General features: G+C 36.7%; 1 protein-coding gene across 1 annotated transcript in view; it reads left to right on the top strand.

Annotated features, from left to right (window-relative positions):
* ODAD2 (outer dynein arm docking complex subunit 2) overlaps nt 1–19707 on the top strand; it is a 73046-nt gene extending 53339 nt beyond the window's left edge. The window contains exon 20 of the mRNA XM_086861873.1: nt 18063–19707. Coding sequence (XP_086717999.1) covers nt 18063–18176 — 114 coding nt within the window. The 3' untranslated portion in view covers nt 18177–19707. The remainder of the gene's footprint in view (nt 1–18062) is intronic.
* Nucleotides 19708–25405: the final 5698 nt, after the last annotated feature.

Genomic DNA, 25405 nt, shown 5'->3' with positions numbered 1-25405 from the left:
TCTGATTTTGTAAGTGATAGAAAGGATTTGTTTTTGTGGATGATGATGATGATGATGATGATGATGATGATGATGATGATGATGATGATGATGATGATTTCTGTGTAAAGAAGGCCTAGGAAGTTTGAATGGCCTCATCACCTACAAAGTTGAGGCCAGTCTTTTATTATGAGGCTAATGAGACTCTGAGGAGATTATTAAAGTAATGAAAAAAGTAAGAACAAGAGAAAATAAGCAGCTAAAGTCAGGCTGTGGAAGAATAAAAATTAATCAAATTAGTAATTAATCTTAACTTTAAATGTTTACACTGTGCACATGCCAAACTGAAATAGTCATTCCAATTCTTATAATAGCCAAGGAAGGAGAATAGTTTTTTACTATTTCATCTCTTTTAATTTGGACATTTATGCAAAGATAAGGTATCTTGATTTCTACTGGCAATATTTTCTGGTCTTCTTTGGCTTTAATGACAGCGCAGGTTCAAAGGTCAGATCTGCACATCTGTGCTGTAGATATCTATGTTTAATGGGGTGAATCCCATCCAAGGCAGTGGAGAACTTTTAAAAATGAGAATACAGTCCATTTCATTATTAGATAGGAATGACAGAATTCTGAATAATAGTGCAATAAGAAAGACCTATTAAAAATATTAATTTTTCTTTTCCTAGAATACAGATGAGTTGAATTTATATGCTATGATGGTGATGAAACTCAATCTGCCCAGCCATAACTGAAGCACATTTTGAGTATGATCTAATAATGCCAGATGTTTTAAATTAGTGGATCTAACTAACTTGAATCCAAGGATTTTGAAAGAGATCTTTGGAGTATTAAGGATGGATTCCTTTCATCTAACTTTGGCCACTTTTAGGTATGGAGTTTAAAGTAGTCTAAACTAAGACACCTTCTGTAGGCAATGGAAAGAGAGAGACACCTGCAGACTCATTCTAGCTGAAAATAGATGCCCAAGATATCTGCAAGGAATAGACTCATGAAAGTGCCTAATTTTCTCCACTGAATGTAGTAAGGACCTAGGTGACTAGCTCAGACTAAACAGCTAGCTTTCAGACAGCTGAATTTAAATTAATATCCTCCTGGATGTTGATTTTCAACAAGCTTGTGGTACAGGGGAAGTTGCAGGGCTGGAAGAGAGGTAATATGCCAATATTTAAAAAGCCCAAATAAGATTATAGTCTGGTAAACTGGACACTAATCTCAAGTTGCATAGTTGTAGGTCCATATGTTATAATACTGGAAGGATCATTTTAATGACCGAGTCTGACTGGTTTACTCATGCAAACCAGAGACATTGCTTCATTTTTTTCTGTTTGGAATAGAGTATATCTTTTAGAAAAACACTGACTCTTTACTTAAAAAATTCCAGCGATGGAAAATCCACCAGAGACATCATAACTTGTTCCAGTAGTTAAATACCTTCCCCATAAAAACATTTTCACCTTATTTGTAGCCTAAGGTTTGTCTAGCTTTATCTTCTGCAGTTACTTTTGCTTGGTAAACTGACAAGCCCTACATAACTTCTGTTCTCATATACATTCTTATTGAGAAAATTTGATTGCTTGCCTGATTGTCATATTTTTAATAAGGTAGACAAATGTAATCACTGATGGGATTTCTATATTTTTAATTCTTTAATTATATTTGTGTGTCAGCTCTGATTTTTTTTATTTTTGGACTGAATTGCAACATACTTCAGAACAGAATTCAGTATTCCAGTAATATCTGTATGAATCCTTAAATCAGGTAAAATAACTTCCTTGTTTCTGTGTAAACTCTATTTGAACATCAGAGATTTTCATTTTTCTGTTTGACCACAGTATTGCACTCAAAGTTCATATTTGGCCAGTTTTCTACTGTGATTTTCATGTCTTTTTGGAAACAGATCCTCAGGTTAAACGTTTGCATGCTATAATGTTGGCCTTCATGCAAAGGAGTAAAAATTTAAATCTTGTGAAATAAGCTGATTTTTTTTTTCAGGTGATTAAATCAGATTTTCATTTTTTGTCAGAACACTTTATAAATGTCAGATGACTTAGCTCTCATTTTTGTATCAATAATTCACAGTTCAAAAGCAACCACAAAATGTGTTCAAGCATTTTATTGTTTTAGAGAGGAAAATATTCAGAGACCAACACAGTTACTCGTCTTCTAATGCCTTTAAAACAAAATAATTCCTTTCCGCAATAGAGGACTGCAGCTCTGGCAGAGATAAAATTCATTAGAAAACTGAAGGATTTTACTGGCTGAGAAAGTGGTAAATACTTTCGAATTATAGAGACTCAAGTGTATTAAGGTCTGTGAGAAGAAGACCAGTGCCTTTCACTGTAAAGGGTAAAGCTAAAAAATGCCTGTTTTGCCTGCCAATGAAATTATACTTCTGCAGGTACCCAGTCAGATGGTACATAAATATCCTAAAACATTTAAGGAGATCTTCCCACTGAGATTATTTCCAGTATCTCATACAAGGATCCCTTGATGTTTTGACTTGAAATTTCTGCTTGAATTCTGAACTAATTAATAGTAAAGTTGATAATTTTTCTATTTATGCATTTTTTCTGTGTACTGTGATGAAGCTTAAAGGCATTGATCACAGATAAGAGGTTCACTTTGCTAGGGAATGATGTGTACCTGCATGAGAAGAAGATGACTCCAGAAAACTTTCAATTTAAATGTAACAATGAGGTGGAGGTGAACAAACAGATAGGACTGGAGTGCTAGAAAGAATGTAAAATATTTGTATGTTCATATTTGATAGTTTAAACAAACCAGGATACATTTTTTTTACTGCCAAGTCACAGCTGCAATTCAGTCATCTTAAGTAAAATGTAAATATTTTTTATTTTATAGTCAAAAACTGACTGCAAGCTTTTTGTAAAAATCTAGAACCACTGGAGAGTAGCCAGTCACCCAGACTTTGAGGCACTCGCACCATGTGGGAACCATAACTGGTGCTGCTGGCAGGTTTTTGCATGTGTGTGCCTGTGCTGAAGGCTACATGAAGTCAAAGTAAATTAGTCTCTCTTGAGCTTTGCATTGTTCTGAGCAGCTTTTATTTTCCAAATTCATTTAAAGATATTTTTCTATGCTGCGCTATGAAAAAGTCAATTTTCTCCTATTCTTGTTCCATTGTACATAGAGAACTAATTATTTTTGGACTAGAAGAACCATTAACCTAATGATTAAACTACAAACATGAATTGCAGATGATCAGAGTTTTTATTCATGTTCTGATATTTTTTATTATTGAAAGTGTCTATCCAACCTACCCATGCATAGAACTGATCTTTAGCCTTACTCTGTGGTCTGGTTTGTGCTATTATTTGCCCATGGAAGTGCTCTGTTTTCTTATATTACAAAATACTAATGTATGCCTTCTGGAATATCAGTTGTAGTGGATTATAAGAATGTCACCAGGAATGCTGAAAAATAAATTTTAACTGCTTGGTACAATAAAGTAGGCAAAGAAGACCCTCATTCCCTAAGAATGGGATTTGATTTGTATAATCATGCCTTTTAATATTTTTTTAAATTAGTCTTTTCATCAGGGTACAAGGGATGCGTGGGAGGGGACGTAGGGAGAAGGTGGGCACCCAGGTTGGGCTTGTTGGTTGGTTGGTTTTGGTTTATTGGGCAAAGAAGCCATAACAGCTATAATGTATCTTCTGAATCCTGGGTGCAGTTAATAGGAGGCATTCATGCTTTTTGAGCTCAGTTCTTAGCAGCAGAAAGGTTAGGTTCTTCTATTCCCTTGTAATATTCCAGGATATAAAACCATCTTGTTTAACCACAAGTTCTGAAAGTTATTGTGAAATCTAGATTACATATTTGGAAGGTTTTTTATAATGACTGTGTTAAAAAATACAACTTCTGTAATTTATTGTGCAGAGCTTCCAGAAAACTGGTCATTGTTTGCTAAAGTCATAAATCCGTACAAGAAGTTTTGGCTAACCATTTTATGTGCAAAGACTTTCATAAGACCATCTTTGTGAAATAAATAGATGGAATTAGAAAACATCGAAGACAATTACTAGTAATTTCTATTGAAAACATTCTAAACCCAACCTTTTATCACATAACTATATTTATCTGGAGCATAGCAAATGAAATGCAAAAGCTCTGGCACCCACTTGTTTAGGAGTATTTGGCAACAGGTTTGATTGTTCTCTTGTAGGGGCCTTTGGTGAGAACATTAAATACACAATATGGAGTTTTACATTATAAAGGAGGGTTTAATATATCTTCATAAATTAATGAAAACTATTTCATGTAATATCTATGCAATAGTACTATTCGGGTATAATAGTATTTATTTTCAATTTACATATTTTTGTTGTAATTTTAAGTTTAGAAAAAACCCCTTTGTAAGTGTAACTGTAACGGTTTGCTCTGGTCAGGCTCCACAGTTCAGGCTGGAGATACGGCGTGTCTGGCACATACTCCAAGCTGATGCCTGTTGCTTTTTATAACAGTTGTTACAGTTCTTGGACATCAAGAAAGAGGGCACTAGATTCCAAAAATTCTGCATGTCTGTTGTCTACAGAAAATAGGCCAAATCCCTTCACCCACAAATGTATTGATCACACCACACTTACATTTTGGATATAAGAGATTCCTTAAACTAAGTCACATACTAGCATATTTTATTTCATTTCAGAAGGATTAATGCAAATTTACAGTGTTACACCAGTTTCCATTGTGTTAGCAACTGCCAGGTTACTTTAAACATTTTGCTTACAGTTTCAGCTCCAGGAAGCAGGAGCCAGTAGCTGTTCCACCTTCATAATAAGCAAAATGTCACCATTCATAAAGTAAGAGTACTTTTATGTAAAACATTTTGCTTTTCACCATTGACAAAGGTAATGAAGTTTGGCTTTAGTATAGATTAAGCCTCAGACTTTAGATTACTTTTTTCAAAATTTCACATTACTGAAGTTTATGATATGTAGCAAGTGTTCTGTTAAAATCTGGCTGATTGTGGATGGGAAAAAACAACAGCCTAAGGGAGATCAGCTTATTTTTGCCCAAACTCTGTGCTTCAGGAGATCTCTAATTTTGTAACATTTGGATAACAAACCTAGAGGCTGGCATAAAGCTCCTCTTGGCACATTTTAAACATCTTTTAGTCTTATAAAAAGAAGCTTGTCCCACTAAGCTGTACGTTTGTTGGAGCTGTTCAACAGTAGCTGTGCCCTGCAGCTCTTTTAGTGATAAATGAGCCATTTCAAATAAGGGCAATTGCAGCCAACTGTGCAGAAGGAATCATTAAAAAAAATTTAAATAGACATTTTTGAAGCTTAAAAATGCACAAACAAAGTATGTTAAATCAGAATATATACTGCTCCTTTTAATGGAAAAGATTGCTACTGGCTAAGTCTGCCAGCTTCAATAGGTGTGCCAAAAAGCCAAGGAATCTGGCAGAATCCACAGATAGCAGTTCCATCTTTCATCTATATTTCTTTTCTGTATTTATCTTGCTTTAGAAAATGCAGAGAATGTCTTTTCCTTCTGACTTGGCACTATTTCCAAACCACAGAAATACACAGAGCAGCTTCTTGCAATTGTTTAGCTCCCTGCACCAGTCTTATCCTTGTGACTGTGTGAATCATTTCTTTCTAATTTGGCAATAATAAGAAAGAAGAACATTAAAATATTTTTATGTTTATGCAATAGTATCTTAGCTGAACTGTCAGATATAAAATTAGTTTTCTTAATTAAGAGACACTGCATTTAATGTGTAAGTACAGAATTCCAGGTAATTATTTTTGACATTTAGCTGATCAAAAATTGTTTCCTTGTATGTAAGGAGCTATTCAAAGAATCTGAACATAAGAAATACCAAGAACAAAGTTCTTCCTGTAGAATCAATCACTCAGTTCAGTTTGGCTTCCAGCCCTACTCATTGTAATCTCTCTTATGTTGCCGTTGCAAAGAGCGCTCTCTGGTATCCTTCAAGTGGTAGGGCACAATTACTGATATCACTTTCAAGGTAAAGATGCTAAGGAAAAGCCCATTTGCAGTGTGTGGATTATGGGATGGGCTCCAGTATTAATGTTCCTGGTCAGTGTTCTGTTCTTTGGCATTAAATCTAAAGACAAGGCTGCCAGGCAGCACAAGCCTGATGAGAATTCTGTCCTGACTTGAGTGAGGGCAGGGACAGGATATGAATTGCTGATGCAGTTATGCTCATTTTACAATTGCATGTGAAAGCTAAAATGTATCTTCTCAACTATGAGTGAGAGTTCATTTGATTTAATTTTATTGAAAATTTTATTTTAATTAATTTTGTTTTTATCTCCAAGGGTAATTTGTGGCTGTATTTATCAGCTGCTAGTCAGTGCAAAATTTCTTGCCATGATTTATGATAATTCTTGATCTCTGGAAGCTTTGAAGAAAAAAAATGTAATGTTAAAGTGCGAGAATATTAGCTAGTAACACTTTTTAATTACCAAAAGAGTCTGATACACTGCAAATTACACATTACCTTTGGATTAAGGGAAATGGTAAAGCAAGAGAGAAGGTGCCTTTAGGCTGATTCTAATGTACTCATTGAATTTGTGTTGAAGGTATAGATAAAAATAAAAAAACTTTTCCATGACAAAGGACTGAGAAAGTAGTGACTCATAAAGGTGCTTCCATACTGCTGTACAGGTGTGACAGTCCCAGATACTAGGATAAGATACATAATTAGGCCTCTGTGGAAATAGAGAAAAGTTTAAAATATCAAGAAGATCTTTGGAACACCTGAAATCAAAATTGCCCCTCTGAAAGGTCTGTCCTTCACCAGTTCTGGTCTACTATCAATCCTGCCCACAGGCATGTGGGATGAATCCAGCTTTATTTGCTCTTTGTGTCTCTTATATTGTATCTGTGAAATAGAACATTAATTAGACTGGGTTATCTCCTTCTCAGAATTCCAGAGAGACATAATTGCTGGACTCCATAGGCATTATAGGATAAGGGAGTGTGTATATATATCGAAAAAAGGTCTGTCATACTTTGGCACTGCATTTGCAGAACATTCATGGTATAGAGAATATTTTATTAGTATTTTGATTCTCAAAGCATTTTGTCTTTCCAGAAGTTGATTACTCTATTGGTGTGCAATAATCCTGTTGCTGTTTGGAAAGGTGGAATTGACCATGCTTGGATTTTAAGAAAGCATTGAGCAGCGCTTTTCACCAAAAACTGTTAAAGAGAAGGCAGAGTCCTAGAGAGGATAAATAACTGTTTAAAACTCAGGAATCAAAGTGTAGAAATTAGGATGAAGTTTTGGAGACAAAGGATCTTGTCATTTAGTATTTCATAAATGAAAGTGGGAAGGGTGGTAAATGGTGAGGTCACAGACTACTGACAATACAGTTCTCCATGGTAAGTGCCGACAGAGAAAATTGCAAACTGCAGTTCACAGTGCAGAACCATTGAGGTCAAATCTCCTGTGCAAATACATCACAGCTCACTGCAAAGCTTTCCCCTTTCATGGATTTACTGCACTGAACAGTTTTGCACACTGCACGTGCAGCAGATACAGAGAAACTGCCACTAAGTGTTGGTTAGAACTGAAAAGATATCCAGATGTTTGAGCGAGGCAATAAAGTCCTTGCAAACAATTTGGACAGAAAAATTTGCAATGTAAGATAGAGTTAGGGACACCATGAAACCCTGACTTTGCTTCTGATTGGTCAGGCTGTTTCTGTTAATCTTTCTGCTCTTGCTCTCATAATCCAAGAATCCTCATAAAATTTGCAGTTACATGTAGTTATCCCTGAATTTTTGTTGACATCCTGGAGTGTGGGGGGAGAAACTGATAGTCTGTGTAATTCTCCGGCATCAGAAATGCATATGAGGGAATTGTATTTTGAGAAACCACTCTTTCACAAAATTTACAATATTCTGCATAAAGATACTTCTTTTCAGAGAAGGATGTTAAATTCCTTAATTGTCATCATGAATCAAGCCCATGATGCACTGTTTAAATGAAAAAGTAGCCTGTTTGAGTGGGGAGCTGATGAAGTAGAGAGTACATTCCCCGTGTGGGAGTAGTACTTTCTTTTAAATCATCCTCCTCATACTGTTTTTATTAGGTGGCAGAATGCCTCAAACATACTCACCCAAGAATGCCCAATTTGGTCGGTAATGTTCTTGTGCTTGCACTAGTGTTGTGAAATAATGTCTTGGGTAGCTGGTTACCTCCGACCATTTCATCCTACCCAAGGGACAAAGTAACCACCACACGAGGTCTAAATCGTGATTCTTTTTACCTTTTGCAGTAAAATTCAGGTAGAAGGTTCACATGATTTTTTTTTCCTGTGTTAAAGCACAGAGTTGCATGGTTTTAGTAAATTAATTTTCACATCTTCCCCCGCATGCTTTAACCAGCTTTAGCAGAGCTTTTATGCATGTGGTACAACCTCCACTTGCCCAAGCACAACTATAACTTTCTTTTTCTAGAACTAAAAAAGCTCGAGCAAATGAATAAGCCAAAAACATTTTCAAAACATGAAGCTTGGAATTGAAGCTGAGAAGTTAATAAAAACAATTGGGGAACAGGCTTTTTTTTCTAATCAGAGAAAAGTTTTAAATTTAACCTTTATGAATTAATTTTTCATTCGCTACTTCATAGTTATATCTTTAGAGAGGGATGGAAGTAGATCAAGGTGTCGAGTATTTCTGACATAGAAAAGTCATACAGGTATTATTGATTGCCTGTTTGCATGCAACACAGTATTTTTAAAAGTCTCTGATCTCACAAAGCTTCCAAAACCAGCAGCCATTCAAGCACTTTGTGGCCAGAGTCCTTGAGTGGCTTTGGAGAGATGTTTTCCTTATTTTTGAAAAAATATCTAACTCCCTCTAAAGAACTGTATGCAAAACACAAATACTTCAGTTGAATATGGCCTGATTGGAGTGGTAATTCAAGCAACTCTCTTTGTTTCAATCACCAAGAAACCAAAGCATTTATCTGTCACAATAAGTGTACATGGTAATGTTATTCCACAACTCAGACTTTTTAAAAGCACACAAATTTCTAGAACTTCTAAATGTATTTTATGACAGCTGACCAAACTGTTCATAAAGAAATTTGCATTTATTATAGGAAGTTTACTACTTAGTATAAAATAATTTGGTTTTCTCTAATAGCAAAAAAGCAGTTTGAGAATCTTGAGAAATAAATGGTATTGTACATTTCATTTTCTGATATCATACATTTAGATTTACTAATATGAATGATCATGTGGACTATATGTATACCCTTGCCCACAAACAGCCCTACATCTTTTCTTGCTCCATTACATTCAGTTTCATATTTGTATGAATAGAGCTGATCTGTTTTCATACCATCTATACATTTATTTACCCTGGGTTCTAACTGAACATTTTCTAGTACATTTACTAGTCTGAAATCAGATTATATGTTTATATATTATATGTATACCACTCATCTTCCAGTTTATGTAAATGTATGCACTGTTGCCACCCCCACATCTTAAAACACAAGACTGTAGAACATTCTTCTTGTATGCCACCAAAAACAGCTTTAAAATACACTGGCTACTTATTTCAAATAAATGCTACTGTACAAATTCACAGGGAGAACCTCCTGCTTTTATCCCTAGGCTTTGATATATAAGGTTTACTAGCAAAATAACCTTGCTGGTTTTGATTAAAATGATCGTATGTAGGAAGAGAGACTGACCCTTAGAGCATTGGACCTAAAGCTATATTAACTTTAGAGATCAAAATCAGTACTTGCAATTGAATGCAGAAGAGAGCTTGAAGTCAGTTCACACATACCAGTAGATCTAACATACTTTTAAAATACTGGTACAGTCAGATTGTGTTCTCAGATCCCTATTCTCAGGATAAGATGCACTTGAGAGAAACATTGCAAAATTTGTCAATAGTCTGGAAACTGTAGTGTCCCTTTACTGCAGTTCAGTGTTGTCTTCAAAGACAGAATAGTTAGAGTGCATTTCAGGAGTATCAGATAAACCAAAGGAAAAAAATGCATTTTGTTTTCAAGGCATTACTGAGAAATCAGGCAGAGCCCTTCAGAGTTAATGGACAGCTTAAACCTTATTTTTTTCCTCTGACTTGCTGCTGATAGTTTATTTGCAACTGTTCCTGATTAACTTCCATATAATCTTCATATGATTGCTATAAATAGACAAAATTATAGTATTTGTATCCATAGTAATGTTAAAAAAATTGAAACAAAACTAAATTAGCAATTCTTTCTTAATTTCCTATACTACTTCCTCAATAATGTTTGAGAAGGAAGGGAAAGGTAAAAGTTGTGCTTCTGCAAAATGAAAAAGGGAAGCAAAGAGCAAAAAAGCAGGTAAGTATGAAAAAGGAGCAGGAAATACAAAAAAAGAAAGGTTGATCAGGCTTGCAATGATATAAAGGAAGGATAGTCCCCAACATATTACTGAACCAAAGTAAACAGTGAAAGGAAAGGGACATCCATGACATAATTTTACAGTTTTGAATGTCCATTCCATATAATAAGTAAGCAGTCTTATAATTTAATATTAATAAAATTAATTTCCATTGAAATGAAAAATAAAATTTTGAAATGTCGCTCTATTGAAATTATAAAAAAAGTTCTTTATTCTCTCTATGCCACCAAAAGCCTTTTTTATGTTAATCTTCTTTTGAAAACTACAATGAAATAAAAATAAAATACAGAAAGTGTTTCAAATAAAAATATGCTGTGAGACCCTGGGCTTCATCACTTTTGGATTATCAGATCTGCCTATTGTTTTTTATAGGATGAATTTCATATCCCGTAAGAATTTCTGTACATTGGAATGTTCATGATGATTGAATTCTTTCTTAATATTGTACCAAACATCTTACAGCTGAATGTAGATTCAAGCTGTCTTCCTTTAATGTCTCCAATTAGTTCCATATAGTCGTATATATCTTTAAACAAAGATTAGAAATTATTTTGATTACTAGTTTTATTTTTATTTTTATTTATTTTTATCATGCTTCACCTTTGCATGATATTTTTATTGGTAGTTAGATTTACACCTGAAATAGTTGTCAATATTCCTCTGAAATCCTATAAGCAACAAATTGAGATGGAAAAAATTGAGATGGGAAAACCTTTAAACTTAGAGTATTTTAAAGTAGTCTGCAAATTTGCAGCTTTTAAGCTATTCTGCATTTCACTGGTTGACATTATGTTGATTTTCTCCTTGTCACTGGTATTCACAGGTCTCTGCCCATTTATTGTGTCTTTGGAGAGAAGGAGGGCATCCTTCTCTAAATAACTATATAAGAAAAAGACAGTAAAACATATGAGGTGAAGAGAGAGCTTTAGAGTCTATTCATATTTTGTAGCTATATAAACATTTGCAAGTATGTGTGTGTGTACCATAATTCCCTTTAGGCATATAGGTTTGTATGTATGTCTCCAAAGTAAAGCAATGCAACATTTAACCTTATTGGAGATTATGACAAATATATTCTTATTTTGTATGTTATTATTGTGTGGTCAAGACATTTCTTTTCAGGAGTGCTGTTCATATTCAGATGTTGAAGGAATATGGTCCTTGTCCCAGATACCTTTCAGTTTAGTTGTAACAAAGGAAGGGACTAAACAAAATAGACAAGAATTGACAGACAGCAGGTGGGAAAAATGGAAAAATGAAGTTGTACCAGAAGGATTTTAAACTTCAAATATATCATGGTGTAAAATCAGTTGTAGCTCACTGAAAATTTTATTCTAACAAAATAATAAACATCTCATGGTAAAGTACCAGTAATCATATGTTCAGAATACTTCACTGAGACTATCAAGCTCTGTTCTTCTTTTCCCCCCATTTCCTGGCATTTTGTGGGATTCATCTTGCCAATAGTCATTTTGTCCCAGGTGGTCACATAAGAAAAATTACTTGCCGAGGACGAATCACCTGTCTTAAGTCCTGAGATAGGTGAGATGGTTTAAGTGCACAAAAAACTGCAGGCAAGTTTGTTCTCTTCCTAACTTGAAGTCCTGCACCTCTTTGCAGCAAGTGCACAGGTTTTCCAGCTCCTGTACCCTTTCTGAGGGAAGGTTGGAAAGATGAGAGAGACAGTTCCTGGCCAGCCTGCTGCCTACCACCATGTTCAGGTGTACCTTAGCCCGAGCTGCATCCTTTGGACCTTCTGATACCCCACAGCCATTCTTGAGTGATTCCAAGAAGTTGCCCTTTTCCCATGACTGCCAGAATGGAGATGTTTTTCATGGAAGAGAGAAAAGACAGAAATAGGACAAGAAAGGAAAATAAGCCAGGTGTAATCTTCCCAGAATTTCTCCCACCCTAGTCAGAGAGCTTCAGTTTCACCTCTTTATGTTCACAATGAGGGAAGTAGGCTGCACCAGGAGTTGCTCTGACTTTAGTCCCAGGGAGGAGAGATCCTGTGCAAGGGGGAATCAGCACAGTGAGTGTCACCCCTGCCCATTTTTTGCCTTCACTGGAATTTCTTGGTACTGGATTTTGTACAGCTGCTAGCTCAGTGTTCCCTGGTGCATGGGACTTTAGTTTGGAATCTGTTTCCTTTGTGCCACCTGAGAAAAGCAAAACAAACAAATAAAACATCCCAGAACTTACATGACCTTCTTCTTCTTAAAGAGTCTGGGTATGGTACATGTTGTCATCTTTTTGTTCAGGTGAAAAGGAAAATCAGGAAATTGGCCTGAATTTTAGTTTAGAAAGAGCAACTTAGCTTAACCTCCATTAAGCTTTGATTTTGAAGTATGTTTTATTATTTATAATTTAATTTTATGAGAAGTATTTTCATCAGAATATGTGTAACATAACACTCAAACTAGGTGCTTTAATATTTTCCAGTGTGCACTATGGTGTTGAAAGTTAGAAAATGCTGGCTGGATCTAGACTGATACTTTCTTGGATAAGCTTCTGCCATATGCTTTTATTTAAAGTATTTTTTTTCTTTTAGGTTAGATTTATAAAAAACATGTGAAAATGTCTTTTTTTGAAAAAGAAGTGTTACGCAATTAGAAATCACAGTGCTAGAAATTTAGCATCCTTCAGGAAATGTTGCATGTAAAAGAAGCCAGATACTAAATCTAAATTTAAAAAAAAAGAAAAAAAGTCCTACCACCAACTGGAAATGCTATGTCAATCTACAAGATGTTGTACTGAAGCTTGTGTCTTTAGTTCCAGGAATTTTAAGCTCTATGTGAACTCTGACTAGCTTCCCAGTGTAGATATGAATCTTGTTGAAGGAGTTTGTCCATATTTCCTTCTGATTAGAAAAATTTAAATAAGATTTGTTTTACAGGGCAGAAAACCTAAAGAAGCCAGGACAAAAAGGGCATTGAGTATTTTTTTATATAGTTATTCTTTATTAATCATTTTCCTTCATGTTCACAGGACTCTGGGGTATTGAATAGGCTGATCTTTTATCTGTTTTATGTGAGGAGGGGAGCCTCTTCCCAACAGCCTTGTTCTACACTTTCCATTGTTTTAAAAATCTTGTTGTGGATACATCACATGACTAACCTTTTATTTAAAGATTATTCCATGCAAACCTCTATACTTCCTGAAAACATGACACCCTATGCTTCCTGCTTCCCTCCTCCGAGTCTGGAAGCTGCAGTGACTGTGGCTGAAGGAAAGTGAGTAATTCTAAGTTATTGTAACCAGTACATGGAGACCATCTGAGATTTTTTCAGATGTAGGGTTTGTTGGTACAAGACTTACCTCTGCTTTTTCTGCTTTTAAATCTCCTTGGACTACTTCTTTTGTAGAAATTAAAAATTCTAGAAAGACATCTAGAAAGACAGTAATACAGGCTAGAGACCAACATGCTGAGGAGCAGTTTTACTGAAAATGGTATGGAGTTTTTGTAGGCAACAAGCAGAACATTAGCCAGCAATGTGTCCTGACAGCAAAGAAGTCACAACTCTGGACCTACAGAAGGAGCACAGCCAGTAGGTTGAGGGAAGTGATTGTTCCCTTTAGTACTCATGAGATCATGCCTAGAATTCTGCACCCAGCTTTGGCCTTTGATGTAGGGAAGATAGGGATAAACCGTAATAGGTTCAGCAGAGGACCACCAGGATAGTCAGAACCTGAAGCACTGCTCTGTGAAAAAAAACTAAGGAAACTGGGGTTTTTCAGCCTGGAGAAGAGAGAGGTTTAAGTGGACTCAATAGCAACCTTGCAGTTCTGACAGGGAGTTCAGTCCTCAGAAAGTTGGAGCTAGGCTTTTTACAGCAATGCATGGCAAGAGGATGAGAAACAATGAGCATAAACTAAATCAAGAATAACTGAGCACAGGGAAAACCTTTTTGTCCACCATCAAACATTGCTATAGGTTGCCAAAGATGTGCCATCTCTGTTCTTGAAGTTTTTTAAGATCAGACTTAAAAACTCTGGGCAACCTGGCCAAACCTTGTATCTGACTCTGCTTTGAGCATGACACTAGGCTAGAGACCTCCTGAGAGCCTCTCCATTCTGAATTATTCTGTGATTGTATTGTCATACTATAGTATCACTATTCTGGGGTAGTAATAGCAAAATCTTAATTGTTCCGAATATTTAAATGCTTTGGCTGTGCATTGCTTTTGGAATCCAGAAATGCTGCATATGCCCTGTACATTCTCCAAACAGCTTGTATTTGTGCTTATTTACTGGTATGATGTGCAAACTGTGCAAAAATATTGGACTCTAGCCTTAGAATATAGATACCTGCCAACAGAAAATGAAGGCTACATGGTGCTGCAAATGCTTTCTCTGTCTATGGAAAGTGCCTTTTATGTGCCAGAAAGAAGCATTTATACCACATGCTTTTTTTACTGCTTCTCACATCTGTTAGCATTTACATGTGTCAGAAAACAATACCTGAACAGTAAAGGGAAGGGATACATGAAGTTCAAGGGTATTATATCAAGAAAAATGGCATGTCATATTGCACTAGTACATTGGAATAAAAGAAAAAGGAAAATGCTTTCTTGGACTTGTCAAATATACCAAATATGTGGGGGTAGTTTGTATATACTATCTATGAATGCATTTCCATACCTGAATTGAATGACCCAGATTGCCAGTAAATGGAACTGAACCCATGAAAGGGTCAAGGAGTGATCATCAGGAGGTGAAAGAATTATAAATCTCTTGGTTTATTAAAAAAAGAATAAATTTTTATTTCATTAAAGGCAGGATTTATATCAAAATCTTCAAAGTTGAATTCCTAAATACAGAATTACCTGCTTCTATTGAAATATTTTGCATTTTTGATAATCTTCTCTTCAGCTGTCTTTTTGTTAGTACAAAAGGAGTAGGTTAACTGACAAATGTTGCTGTATATCCACAGTCCTTAGAGGAAGCTACTGTATTGGGCAGTGTTTCCAAGAATAGTCCTTTGAAGTCTCACTGTGAAAATCCTGAGGCACAGTGTAGCACTGGATTTTGTATGACGTGGCAGTTCTTGCAGATGTTACCACTGGCAAGTGATTTAGAAGAGCAGCAAATTAGAGACACTGATCTGTGATCTCCTGAACACAGAAGGAAAAAATCAGTATTTGATACTTTTGTAAAAATTGGTGTTTGCATTGGTTGCATATGTACCACTTATTCTTTCGGCATCTATTTGGGTCCTTTGTACCAGTTTCATGCAGGATTCTGTTCTTTGATGCCTCACCCTGATTTTCCAAAATGCACCTGCAGTAAAGAGCATGGACTGCCCCCTATAGCTATTGTTATGGCTTAATATTGAATTGTCTGTGGAAAGTGACAGAAAAATACCCATTCTCCTGTGTCTTTTGAGCCTAGAAAGAAGTGATAGCTAAAGTAAGATAATTAACCTTGAAATGAGTGCTACCTAACGCGTAGTCATAATAAAGGCAAAGGTCAATTTTTGTTTTTTCCTATGTTCCAACTAGATAATGTATCTCCAAAACATTATTTTTGATGAACATCTTCTTTTGCACATGGATACAAGTCTTATCTGAAATTATTATGGATGGTAGAGTTCCACACTCACTGCACGGAAAAAGCCTTGCATTAGATCTTGTGAAGATGCAATGAATAGTCACATAAGGCATATGGTTTTCTTGCCCCCAAATTTAAAACTAGAGCTTTCCTAAAACCACCATATGAATGGCATGTGCCTACATATTTTTGGGTTTGAGTCAGGGATATGAAGGATCTATAGCAGGTTTCTTCTGTTAGTGTTGCACAAGAAAGTTGTGAGGCACCCAGAGAATCACTTGGTAATTTAAGCTGATGAGAGATCATCTCTTGACAAATGGCAAAGAAAAAATATCTACATCCAGCACTATTTCTGAAGAAAAAAATAGAAGTTAAGCATTTGAGAAGCTTGCATTCTGGTCTTTGTGCTTTGTAGAGCTCCTTTATCATTACAGGTAGACCTGTTGTCTCCTTGGTCTTATGTCCATTTAAAGTCAGTGGTGAACCTTCCACTGACTTCTCTGGTAGCTGACCCTGGCCCAGGTTTTGCACACAAATAAAGTATAGAAACATAAACCTTTCTCATATCATTTCTTCTCATGTCATTTTAACTCTGGCCTTTACTTTCAGAAGGGTTCATATTTTAAGAGTTCTACCTAGCTACTTGGACCTAGATATCTGATTACAGTAATGGAAATTTTCAGAGGGATTGCTAGAAAAAATTATCATTAATGCTTAATTGACATAATACTGTTTCTGACATAATTCAAGCCTATTACAGGCAGTCTTCCATGTTGCATATAGGGGTCAAAGGGTGAAAGGTGACTGGAAAGATGCTTGTTTTGTACATTTGGCTAACACAAATACTTCCTCAAGTACAAAATGCTTTGATCTCTCCAAGTAAATGCCATATGTGTGCAGCTGTGGCCCATGCCTCACGACTGCTGGAAGGTTAGGAAAAGGTAGCATATGAATTTGATGTCTGCATTCAATTTATGCTTTTATATTTAGCAGTTCATAATTTTGTGTAATATTTTAGCTGTATGAAAAATATGCACCAGAGTTGAGTGATAACAGATTTCTCTGTGGTTTAACTCAACATTGTTTGGGTGAATACAGATTCCTAAGTATTGCAGACTGAAAATACAGGTTTTAATTAGAGCTGTCTGAGCTTCAAAATACCTGAACGCACATTAAGCCTGGCAAATTTTCAGAAATCTGGGGGTTGTGTGGAGCCGATTTAAGCTAAGCAAGAGTCTTCTCCTTTCCAGCTCTATTGCATTTGCAGTTGCATCACTGACTTGCAACACACTGAAGTGAGATCCAAACCCATTATTAATGGTTTTCTGATATGTAAAAATGTTTTATCACCAAGGCCTGTCTTGTGTCCTACTCATGTTGAACAGTACCTTACTCCCAGGGAATTTCCACTGAAAAATTTGAATGACTTCCAGAGTAAAGGATCTGCTACACATGACCAAAAAGCTGAATCAACTCCAAAAAGTTTATGCCTTTCTCGAGCTTTTGTTTTTCACTTTTACATGTAAAAATTTAAGACTGATATGCCCAGATCTATATCCCTCAAGCTACTTAACATGAGTAGTTTGCTGTGACATTAAAGAAACCTACTGCAGTCAATGGGACAGAAGGGTCCATCACATGAATCCAGTTTTTCATTATAAAGACCAAAAAAAAAACAACAAAAGCATGGCTTTATCAAAAATATTGAGCATGTACAATTATACTGGTAACATTGGAGGGAAAATTACGACTCACATGACTCACATAAAGCATGTGCAATTTCTCCTTACAATAACAAAAATGCAAGTCACAATCAATAGACATAGTGCAATAACTAGAAAATAAGACATGAAAATATCAATTCAGGTAAAAATATGATAAAATATAATGCATCTCACTTTTATGTGGATGTTAATAGATATATGCATACAAAAGTATACACATAGTAGATACATGCGGTGTTGTTAATATGATTGTAAGTATTTTATTTATCAGATATGTGGGTTAATTCATGCAGTTGTTCTATATATGATTTGAATGTTATTGACACAGAAGCAGACTGATTTGTTTTTTTCTCCTCTGTGTTTTTGCTAGCTCCTACTGGCCATGGTAGGCTCTACAGATGACGCTCTGCAGGAGGCAGCAGCTGGTTGCATAGCAAACATTCGCAGATTGGCTCTGGCAACAGAAAAAGCAAAATATGGCTGATGCTTCAGCAGCTTTTACCACCACACTTGTTTAGCAATTCAGCTACATTTAAATACACAATTACTCCTACTAGTGTCTGTATTTCATAGCAGAGCTCATCTATCTGAAGATAATTTAATAAAAACTAATCTGTGGAAACTTATGTTTAATTTTACATTACTGGTTTGATAAAACACTCATACCTAATTTTGTGTGTCTTTTAGCATAGCATCCATCTAAAGACCATCAGTTAAGATATGTCAAAGACATTTTCTACAATTTATATGTTTTTATTTTAATTCATTGTATGAATCAAATACATGGTTTTGCTTATCTGTGACATTACAATAAATTTTGTTTCTTCGTGTGTGTGTGTTTATGCAGCAATTTATAAATGTCTTGAACAATTCCCTGCATTATAATCTTGTCCAGTCATCCTCTCATTACACTTTTGCATGTTTGATCACTTGTGAGTCACTGGAGAGCAGAAAATGCAGATACATGAATCTCACATCTGGCATTATATAAAGACTGCAAACAGCTGTAGCAATAGACATCACTCCAAATTTCCCATTTCTACCAACATCAAACAAAATAGTGCTTAATTTTGTAAGTAGCTGGTGAAATGTGTTTTAATTAACACGTTTAACTCAGCTCTAAATAGAGTCGGATATTAGATTTATATTTGCACATTATCTTTTTGTGGTTTTTAATTTTTAAACTGAACATTGTATTGATGTTACTTTTTTTCTGTATAAAATTATGTTCAAAATTACACTTGCTTTCCATAATGCACAGAAATTATTATTATAAATTATAGACCCACTGTACATACCATACTGAACAAATAATGCTAGGGCATTTCTTTGAGAGCAGTAATGTCTTAATTACAAGCACAGACTGCTGACAAAAATGAAAAAAACCCAAATATTTAAATTATTTGAATTTGTCAAAAACTCAGTTCTGAATTATACTTGTACTTCCCTTAATAATTAACAATTTTCTTGGTTTATAAGCATTTTGTAATTTCATTATTTTCCTCCAACTAGCATGACTTCTCAAGGCAACTAACTTTCTTGCTGACAGAAGCTTCTGAGGAAGACATAATGCCCAATCCACCTTTTTATTTGTGTTTCCTATGAAGCAGACATAAAGACTCATTTAAAATTTCATTTTGGAAGACTTGCACAATTCTGAAAAAGGAGAATTACACTGGGCCCTTAGGAAAGGTGTAGATGCTGTTTTAAAGGAAGCCAGCTATGGACAGATGCTGACAGCATGGAAATCAAAATGTCAGTCCAAGTAGTGTTTTTTGATCAGTGCAAACACCAACATAGTCACAGGGTTCATCACAAGCTCCATCAGCATCCAGTGACCACGTAAATGCTATTTTAAGTATTTTCAAGCTCTGCCCCACAGGCCTGGCATGTTATTTTGAATAAACGTGTCTATATTATTATACTGATGTCACAGCTGTAGTAGTATCATATGCTTCATTGCTATAACCAAAAATACTTCTAAAATAAATGCTAATTGCCAAATTCATTTGAAAGAGAAGAGGCTTGATTTTATTTTTGTCTTTTCTGTGAGAGAAGCTGTGGATACAAATAGTTTATCACAGTCTCACTTATGAATAACACGTAAAATGGTAGCTTATTTTTCTAACTGTTGAAGGGAAAAAAACTCCCTGAAAATAACTCTTGTCCTTAGCATGACCTCTCAAGGCACACTTGACTGTTTAACGTGGATTTCAAATGGAGTAAGTTCTAAAGCAAGCTTAATTTTATGATACAGGTGTCAGGGCAATAAACGTCATGTTTCTGACAATGAAATGGCTTCAGTTTGCCATTCTCACTCACACTGGTAGCCCTTATGCCTCCAAGTAGTTAATCTGAAACCTTTATTTTAAGACCTCAGACAGTTAATCCCAGTCTTAAGCTAATTTACTTGTGCTGTTTTCTTTTCCTTTACCATGCCTGCACTTTTGCAGTGCTGTACAAGGAGAAGAATTGTTGAAATCAATATGGATCACCACATGGGCAAAGAACTAGTATTAGAAAAATACATCTTTTTTGGCCAAAACTGGTGAATTCCATGTAATTAATATAAAGAGATTAAGTTATTGGAAAATGAATAAATGAATGTGATCCCTGGCCCCTGTGAGCAGTGCAGTACAGCGTGTACATTTGAAAAGCTTCCACTTTGTCCACAGATCTGTGCTGAGTTTCAGAGTGCTGCAGCCCCCTGAAAAGGGATCCTCACAAAGCTGGGTCCCCCATGCTGCTCACACAGCCCTCTAACCCTCCTGGCAGTGCCCACCAGCCTATTCAAGCCCTGGCACCGACCCAAGGCACTGCCACTGCCCAGGCCCAGCATTCCCACTGCGTATAACCAGGCACCAGCCAGCTCCCACTCCCTGGCTCCCATGCTTAGAAGGGAAATGCTTTCACTCCTTGCTCTTTCCACCAGCTGCTACTTGTCCATGTAAACCTGTAGCCTCTTAGGAAATATGGTTATACTGCGTATGTGGCTCAGTATTATTTTCAACTCAAGAGAAATTTGATGTACAAATTATTTTAGTTGCAAAAATGTAGTGATTTAGAAGGGGCAGTCAGGCTTTGTCCTGTTCATTTGCTGTCATCTGCTCAGTCTGCTCCCTCCATGTTTTCTCTATGTGATTCCTATAGTTCCACAGTTTTGTAATATGTCCTTTTTTCCAGTTTATTTACATTGATGTTACCATCAGCAGGGAGTATCCATCACCTTTTACATTTTCAGGAGCCAGCTCCCAGCTCTGCAGAGCGCCATGCTCCAACTGGCAGTCATAACACCAGGCCTGCTCTTCACCAGCTGCTCATTGTCAGCTTTGTTCCTCAATTACACTAAAATGTCAAAAAACACAGAGTCCAAGTAAAAAAAGTTGTCATGAGGAAGTGTTGTTCTGAGTATGGAAATACTAGAGTTGATGAGAAAAAAAGCAAGAGAAGAAATCTTTCACCTTTATGTAATTATTTCTGGAATTTTATAGGCCCACCACATCTTTCAGTCTACACATCTGTCAGCAGCAAGATAGCTTTTCTTCTACCACTCCGTGACTTTATGATTTATTGCTTGGTGACAGATAACCATTATCAATAATTTAATTGTCCCAGGATGTTCAAACTACACATTTGAATCTGGGATTTATGTTCATTTCCTTTTAGTGTTCATGCTAATGACAAGTGTATGTGCTCTGACACACGATATTGTCTCCAAGTTGTAAGAGAAATATAAACTTCACAGCCTGGGTGCAAGGAATCTGTGATATATTAGGGGCTTTGTTATTCTGCTCCATCACCAGAACTTTCCTTTGGAAAGTAAATGAGCTTGAGACTCACCAAGCTGTCTCAGGATTTGACTCAGTAATATGCTTTAGGCTAACTGATCACTTTGTGTGAAAGCGTGGTACCTCTTTCATTCCGTGTCTCCTAAAATGAGTTGAGTGAGCTGCTTACACTGGGGGTCAGATGTGAATCATCCCAGGAGGCTGAACTAGATATGTTAGTTTAAGAATTTCATCTCATAATAAATTAAATGGTTGTTCCTTGCACATTTCCACCAAAATAATCTTTGTTTTATACATGACAGCAGGATGACTGTGATGGAAACATGTAATGTGTTTCTTCAGCAGTGGAATTCAAGTTTCCATGCAGGCTGTTTGCAGAGCTTATTTCCAGAGTCAGAAGCTGACTGCTCCCCAACTGCAAATTGTGGTTTGCCTCTTCTTTACCACTTAAGCTTTGCCACATACTGCTCAGGATCCAGAACAACAGGAGGCTGTGCTGCATCTTGGCCATTCTTTAATTCATACAACCTAATTGCGGACTTTCCAGTGACCTGGCACAGGCCAGGACCAGCATGTTTCAGCCATAGCCATTGCAGTGGTAAGTTACATTGCACCATTTCTAAAGGAATTAATTTTGACAGTTACTGTTCTCTCCCTCACTTAAACAGTGATGTTCCTCAATGATTAGTATCTTGCTGCTTTGGCCACTGAAAGCAGCCAAAAGTCACCTATTTTCATGAACCTTTTCCTTGAGTGCAATTTTTATTGTAACTTATGCTTTGCTTAGTTATCAGTTCAGTAATACAACTTTCTGGGAAGTATTTCCATGGACAACATCACCATGGCTTGTATTTGTCCTCTTGAGTTGGTTTTGTGTTACCTGCCAGACACCTTTCAGTTGGCAAGTTCCTTTTTCTTTTCCTGTTGTTGTCATTGGCAAGTTATGTGTTTTTATCCTGGTTTACATAGAGCACGGGACCCTTCAGTTGCTTGATCTTTTACAACTGCAATCAATTCTACTTTAAACACAAATATTTTTCTTCTGAAAGGCTCATCAATGCACATAAGGAAGTGTTGACTTTGGCTTCCATACAATTTGATGTGACCTAATCCTGCCACTTCTGTAGTTCTGCAGTGTCACAAAACCTTCTTCATTAATTTCACATGTTTTCTTCCATCATTTGAGAATCCTGACATGGTGACAAGATAGTACTTGGCCAGTCAAAACTTTGCTTCTTGTTACTTTGACTGTGTATTGGAAAAGGACCATAAGAATGGCATTATACTAATGCTGAACCAAGAAGTAAGAGGTCATAAACCATCAGTTTTCAGTCAACTCCCCACTGCACTAGGATCCTGAATGCCTTTAAAGCTGTTCTATTCTTGCTTAGGTGAGAAATGGCCGAGAAGCTTTTGGGGGTCCAGATCCTTCCTTGCAACTGGTAGTGCTGGTAAGTTTTTGTCCATCCATGCTGCATCACACCCCACTTCTACAAGAGCTTGGGGAAGGCAAGAAAGCAAAGCTCAGCACCTGTGCTCCAGTGAGTGCATCTGGCAGCAGAGTTTTCCTTCAGTGGCTGAGCCTTTAACCATACCTTCTAATATCCAGATTAAATAGCTAGGTATTTGTGTCCTGCTTCTGGAAAAAAAAAAAAAGAAAAAAAAAAAAAGAAAAAAAAGAAAAAAAAGAAAAAAAAGAGAGGCTTTAATAAAAATGGTAATTAAAAAAATACAGATGCTGATAAAATTAAAAACATATGGTATGGAGTTGAAATGATTTAGTGCTGAAAAATGTTGGTTGATTCAGTAGTAGTTAAACTTCCAAATAACTTGTCTTGAACAAGCAAATAGTTATAAGTATTTGGCTATGTGTCTTTTTTTAAAAAAGTGAACACAGATCATGTTGCTGGTTCCCTCTACCACTAACTGGTAAAGGCTGCACTATAAAATTAGTGCAGTAAACCACTCATCTTTCCAGTTGCCGCATTCTCTGCCCCAGTTGACAGCCTTTTGGGGCCTCCTTGGCTCCTCAGCAGAAAGCACCAAGTGCAGTTCTGTTGCTCTAATGAAAACATAACAACAATGTCTGGGAAGCCATAGAATGATGCAATAACCGTACAGCTCTGCTTCCTTTAATGTGAAGCTTGCATATTTGCCTGGCTCCAGAGTTTTACTCCTGCCAGTATTGTACTGTAAAGAGACTTGGCAGAACACGTTCAAAGGCTGTTCGTGGTTTTTCACTCAGCATTAAACCTTCCAATGACGGAAGGGTGGGGGAACACATATTGGGACAAACAGACACTCAAAAAGTCAAAAAGAAAGAGGAGAAGGAGACTGGTGGTAGATGGTCAGCAGTTATGTAAACCTTGGTTATGGGGCTGGGGTTGATTAGGGCTGAGCTGAGACCCACTGAAGGACAACATCATGTATTAAACCAGTGGTCTTCTCTGCCCACTTTCCAGGGGGGGATCAGCCCAAAAGAAAAACAGCTCCTAATCTTCAGAAAGAAATTGGTATTGCTTCATTCTCATAACCAGTTGTGCTGTCCTTGATAACTGTTCAGTCACCACGGTGCAGTAGTCATAGGCTCTAGGATTGCCCTTTTTGTCCCGTATTTGCTCAGTATCAGGAAAATCTCTCTGCCCATGGCTGCCAGTCTTGCTCTGCAGACCTTCATTGAACTCGTTTATGGCTGACTCTTTTTTTTAACAGCACCATTTGGAAAGCAGACTATCTAGTCCTTACCCCTGCATGAGGTTAGGCAGGAAAATATTCAACGTGAAGCTGGAGCAACTCTTGGAGAGAACTATTTCATACACACTTGCAGATGAGGGGCAAAATATGTCCAGAAACAGAGGTTATGGTCAGATTGATGCCTCCTTCCAACCCGTTCCACAACTGTCTGTGGTGGGGTGTCATGTAAAAGGAAAAATATTTGGAAAAGCGGACATCTGTGGGCCAGCCTTGGTATACTTCCCAGAATGTAATGACTAGGTGAATGTTTTTCAGCACAGCAACTAAGGAATATAGGTGACTGCCAAGCACTGGATCTGATGTGGCGTGAAGAGGTACAAAACAAAGAAGAGTGATTTGTCTGAAGAAAGTGACGTTTAATTATTTCCAAACTTGGCATTAAAGAAAAGCACTACAAAAGAAAGAGGAATGATTTGTCTGAAGAAACTGAGACCAAATTATTTCCAAACTCGGCATTAAAAAAAACAACAAAAAAACAACCCAAACCAGAACTCTTTCCAGTTCCCTCAAGTTCCTTTTCAGATTTTTGCATATCTTTAAGACACTTCCACTGTGTGTACACGATCCTTTCACCAGTCTTGGGCTCTACAAGTATGGTTGTAGACTCCCTGCTGTGGACATTTCTACATCAACAGTTACTGAGATCTGTGTTATGACTTTAGTTCCACTGGCAATTACTGATATCTAATTACTGCTTTATCTGTTCTGAACTTTGTAGGAATGTGTAATAGAAACCACTTCAACTTTTGCTAGAACTGCATTTGAATCATGTGTCTCCTGTCCTACAAGACTGCCACATCCACACCCACCATCCCAAAAGAGCTGAAATATATTTCAGCTTTAAGAGGAAAATACTGTGTACTCTACCATGTACATGCTTGCTATGGGAGATGAGAAATGCAGGCTCAGCTGTCCCACAGCACTCTTAGAAACTGTAAGACTCAGAGCCTCCATCAGAGAGAGCAGACATGAGAGGCCCCCTGTGGCCTTGGAACAGCTATTCCATATCATCAACAACCATCACAACTAGGACAAAACAACTGTGATGCTGACGCCTCACTAAGTACTGGCCAAAATGCTGAACTCCACAAACAGTTTTAGGGATGTGAAGCATCTTTCTGCGATCTCAAGTTTAAGTCCTGGGAGGCTGAGATCCAACACAGGGCTTCTC

Source organism: Cyanistes caeruleus, chromosome 1, assembly GCF_971803275.1.
Source record: "Cyanistes caeruleus chromosome 1, bCyaCae1.hap1.1, whole genome shotgun sequence".
Taxonomy (NCBI): domain Eukaryota; kingdom Metazoa; phylum Chordata; class Aves; order Passeriformes; family Paridae; genus Cyanistes; species Cyanistes caeruleus.
Note: the sequence above shows the minus strand (reverse complement) of the source record. Positions and strands in the feature narration are given on the sequence as shown.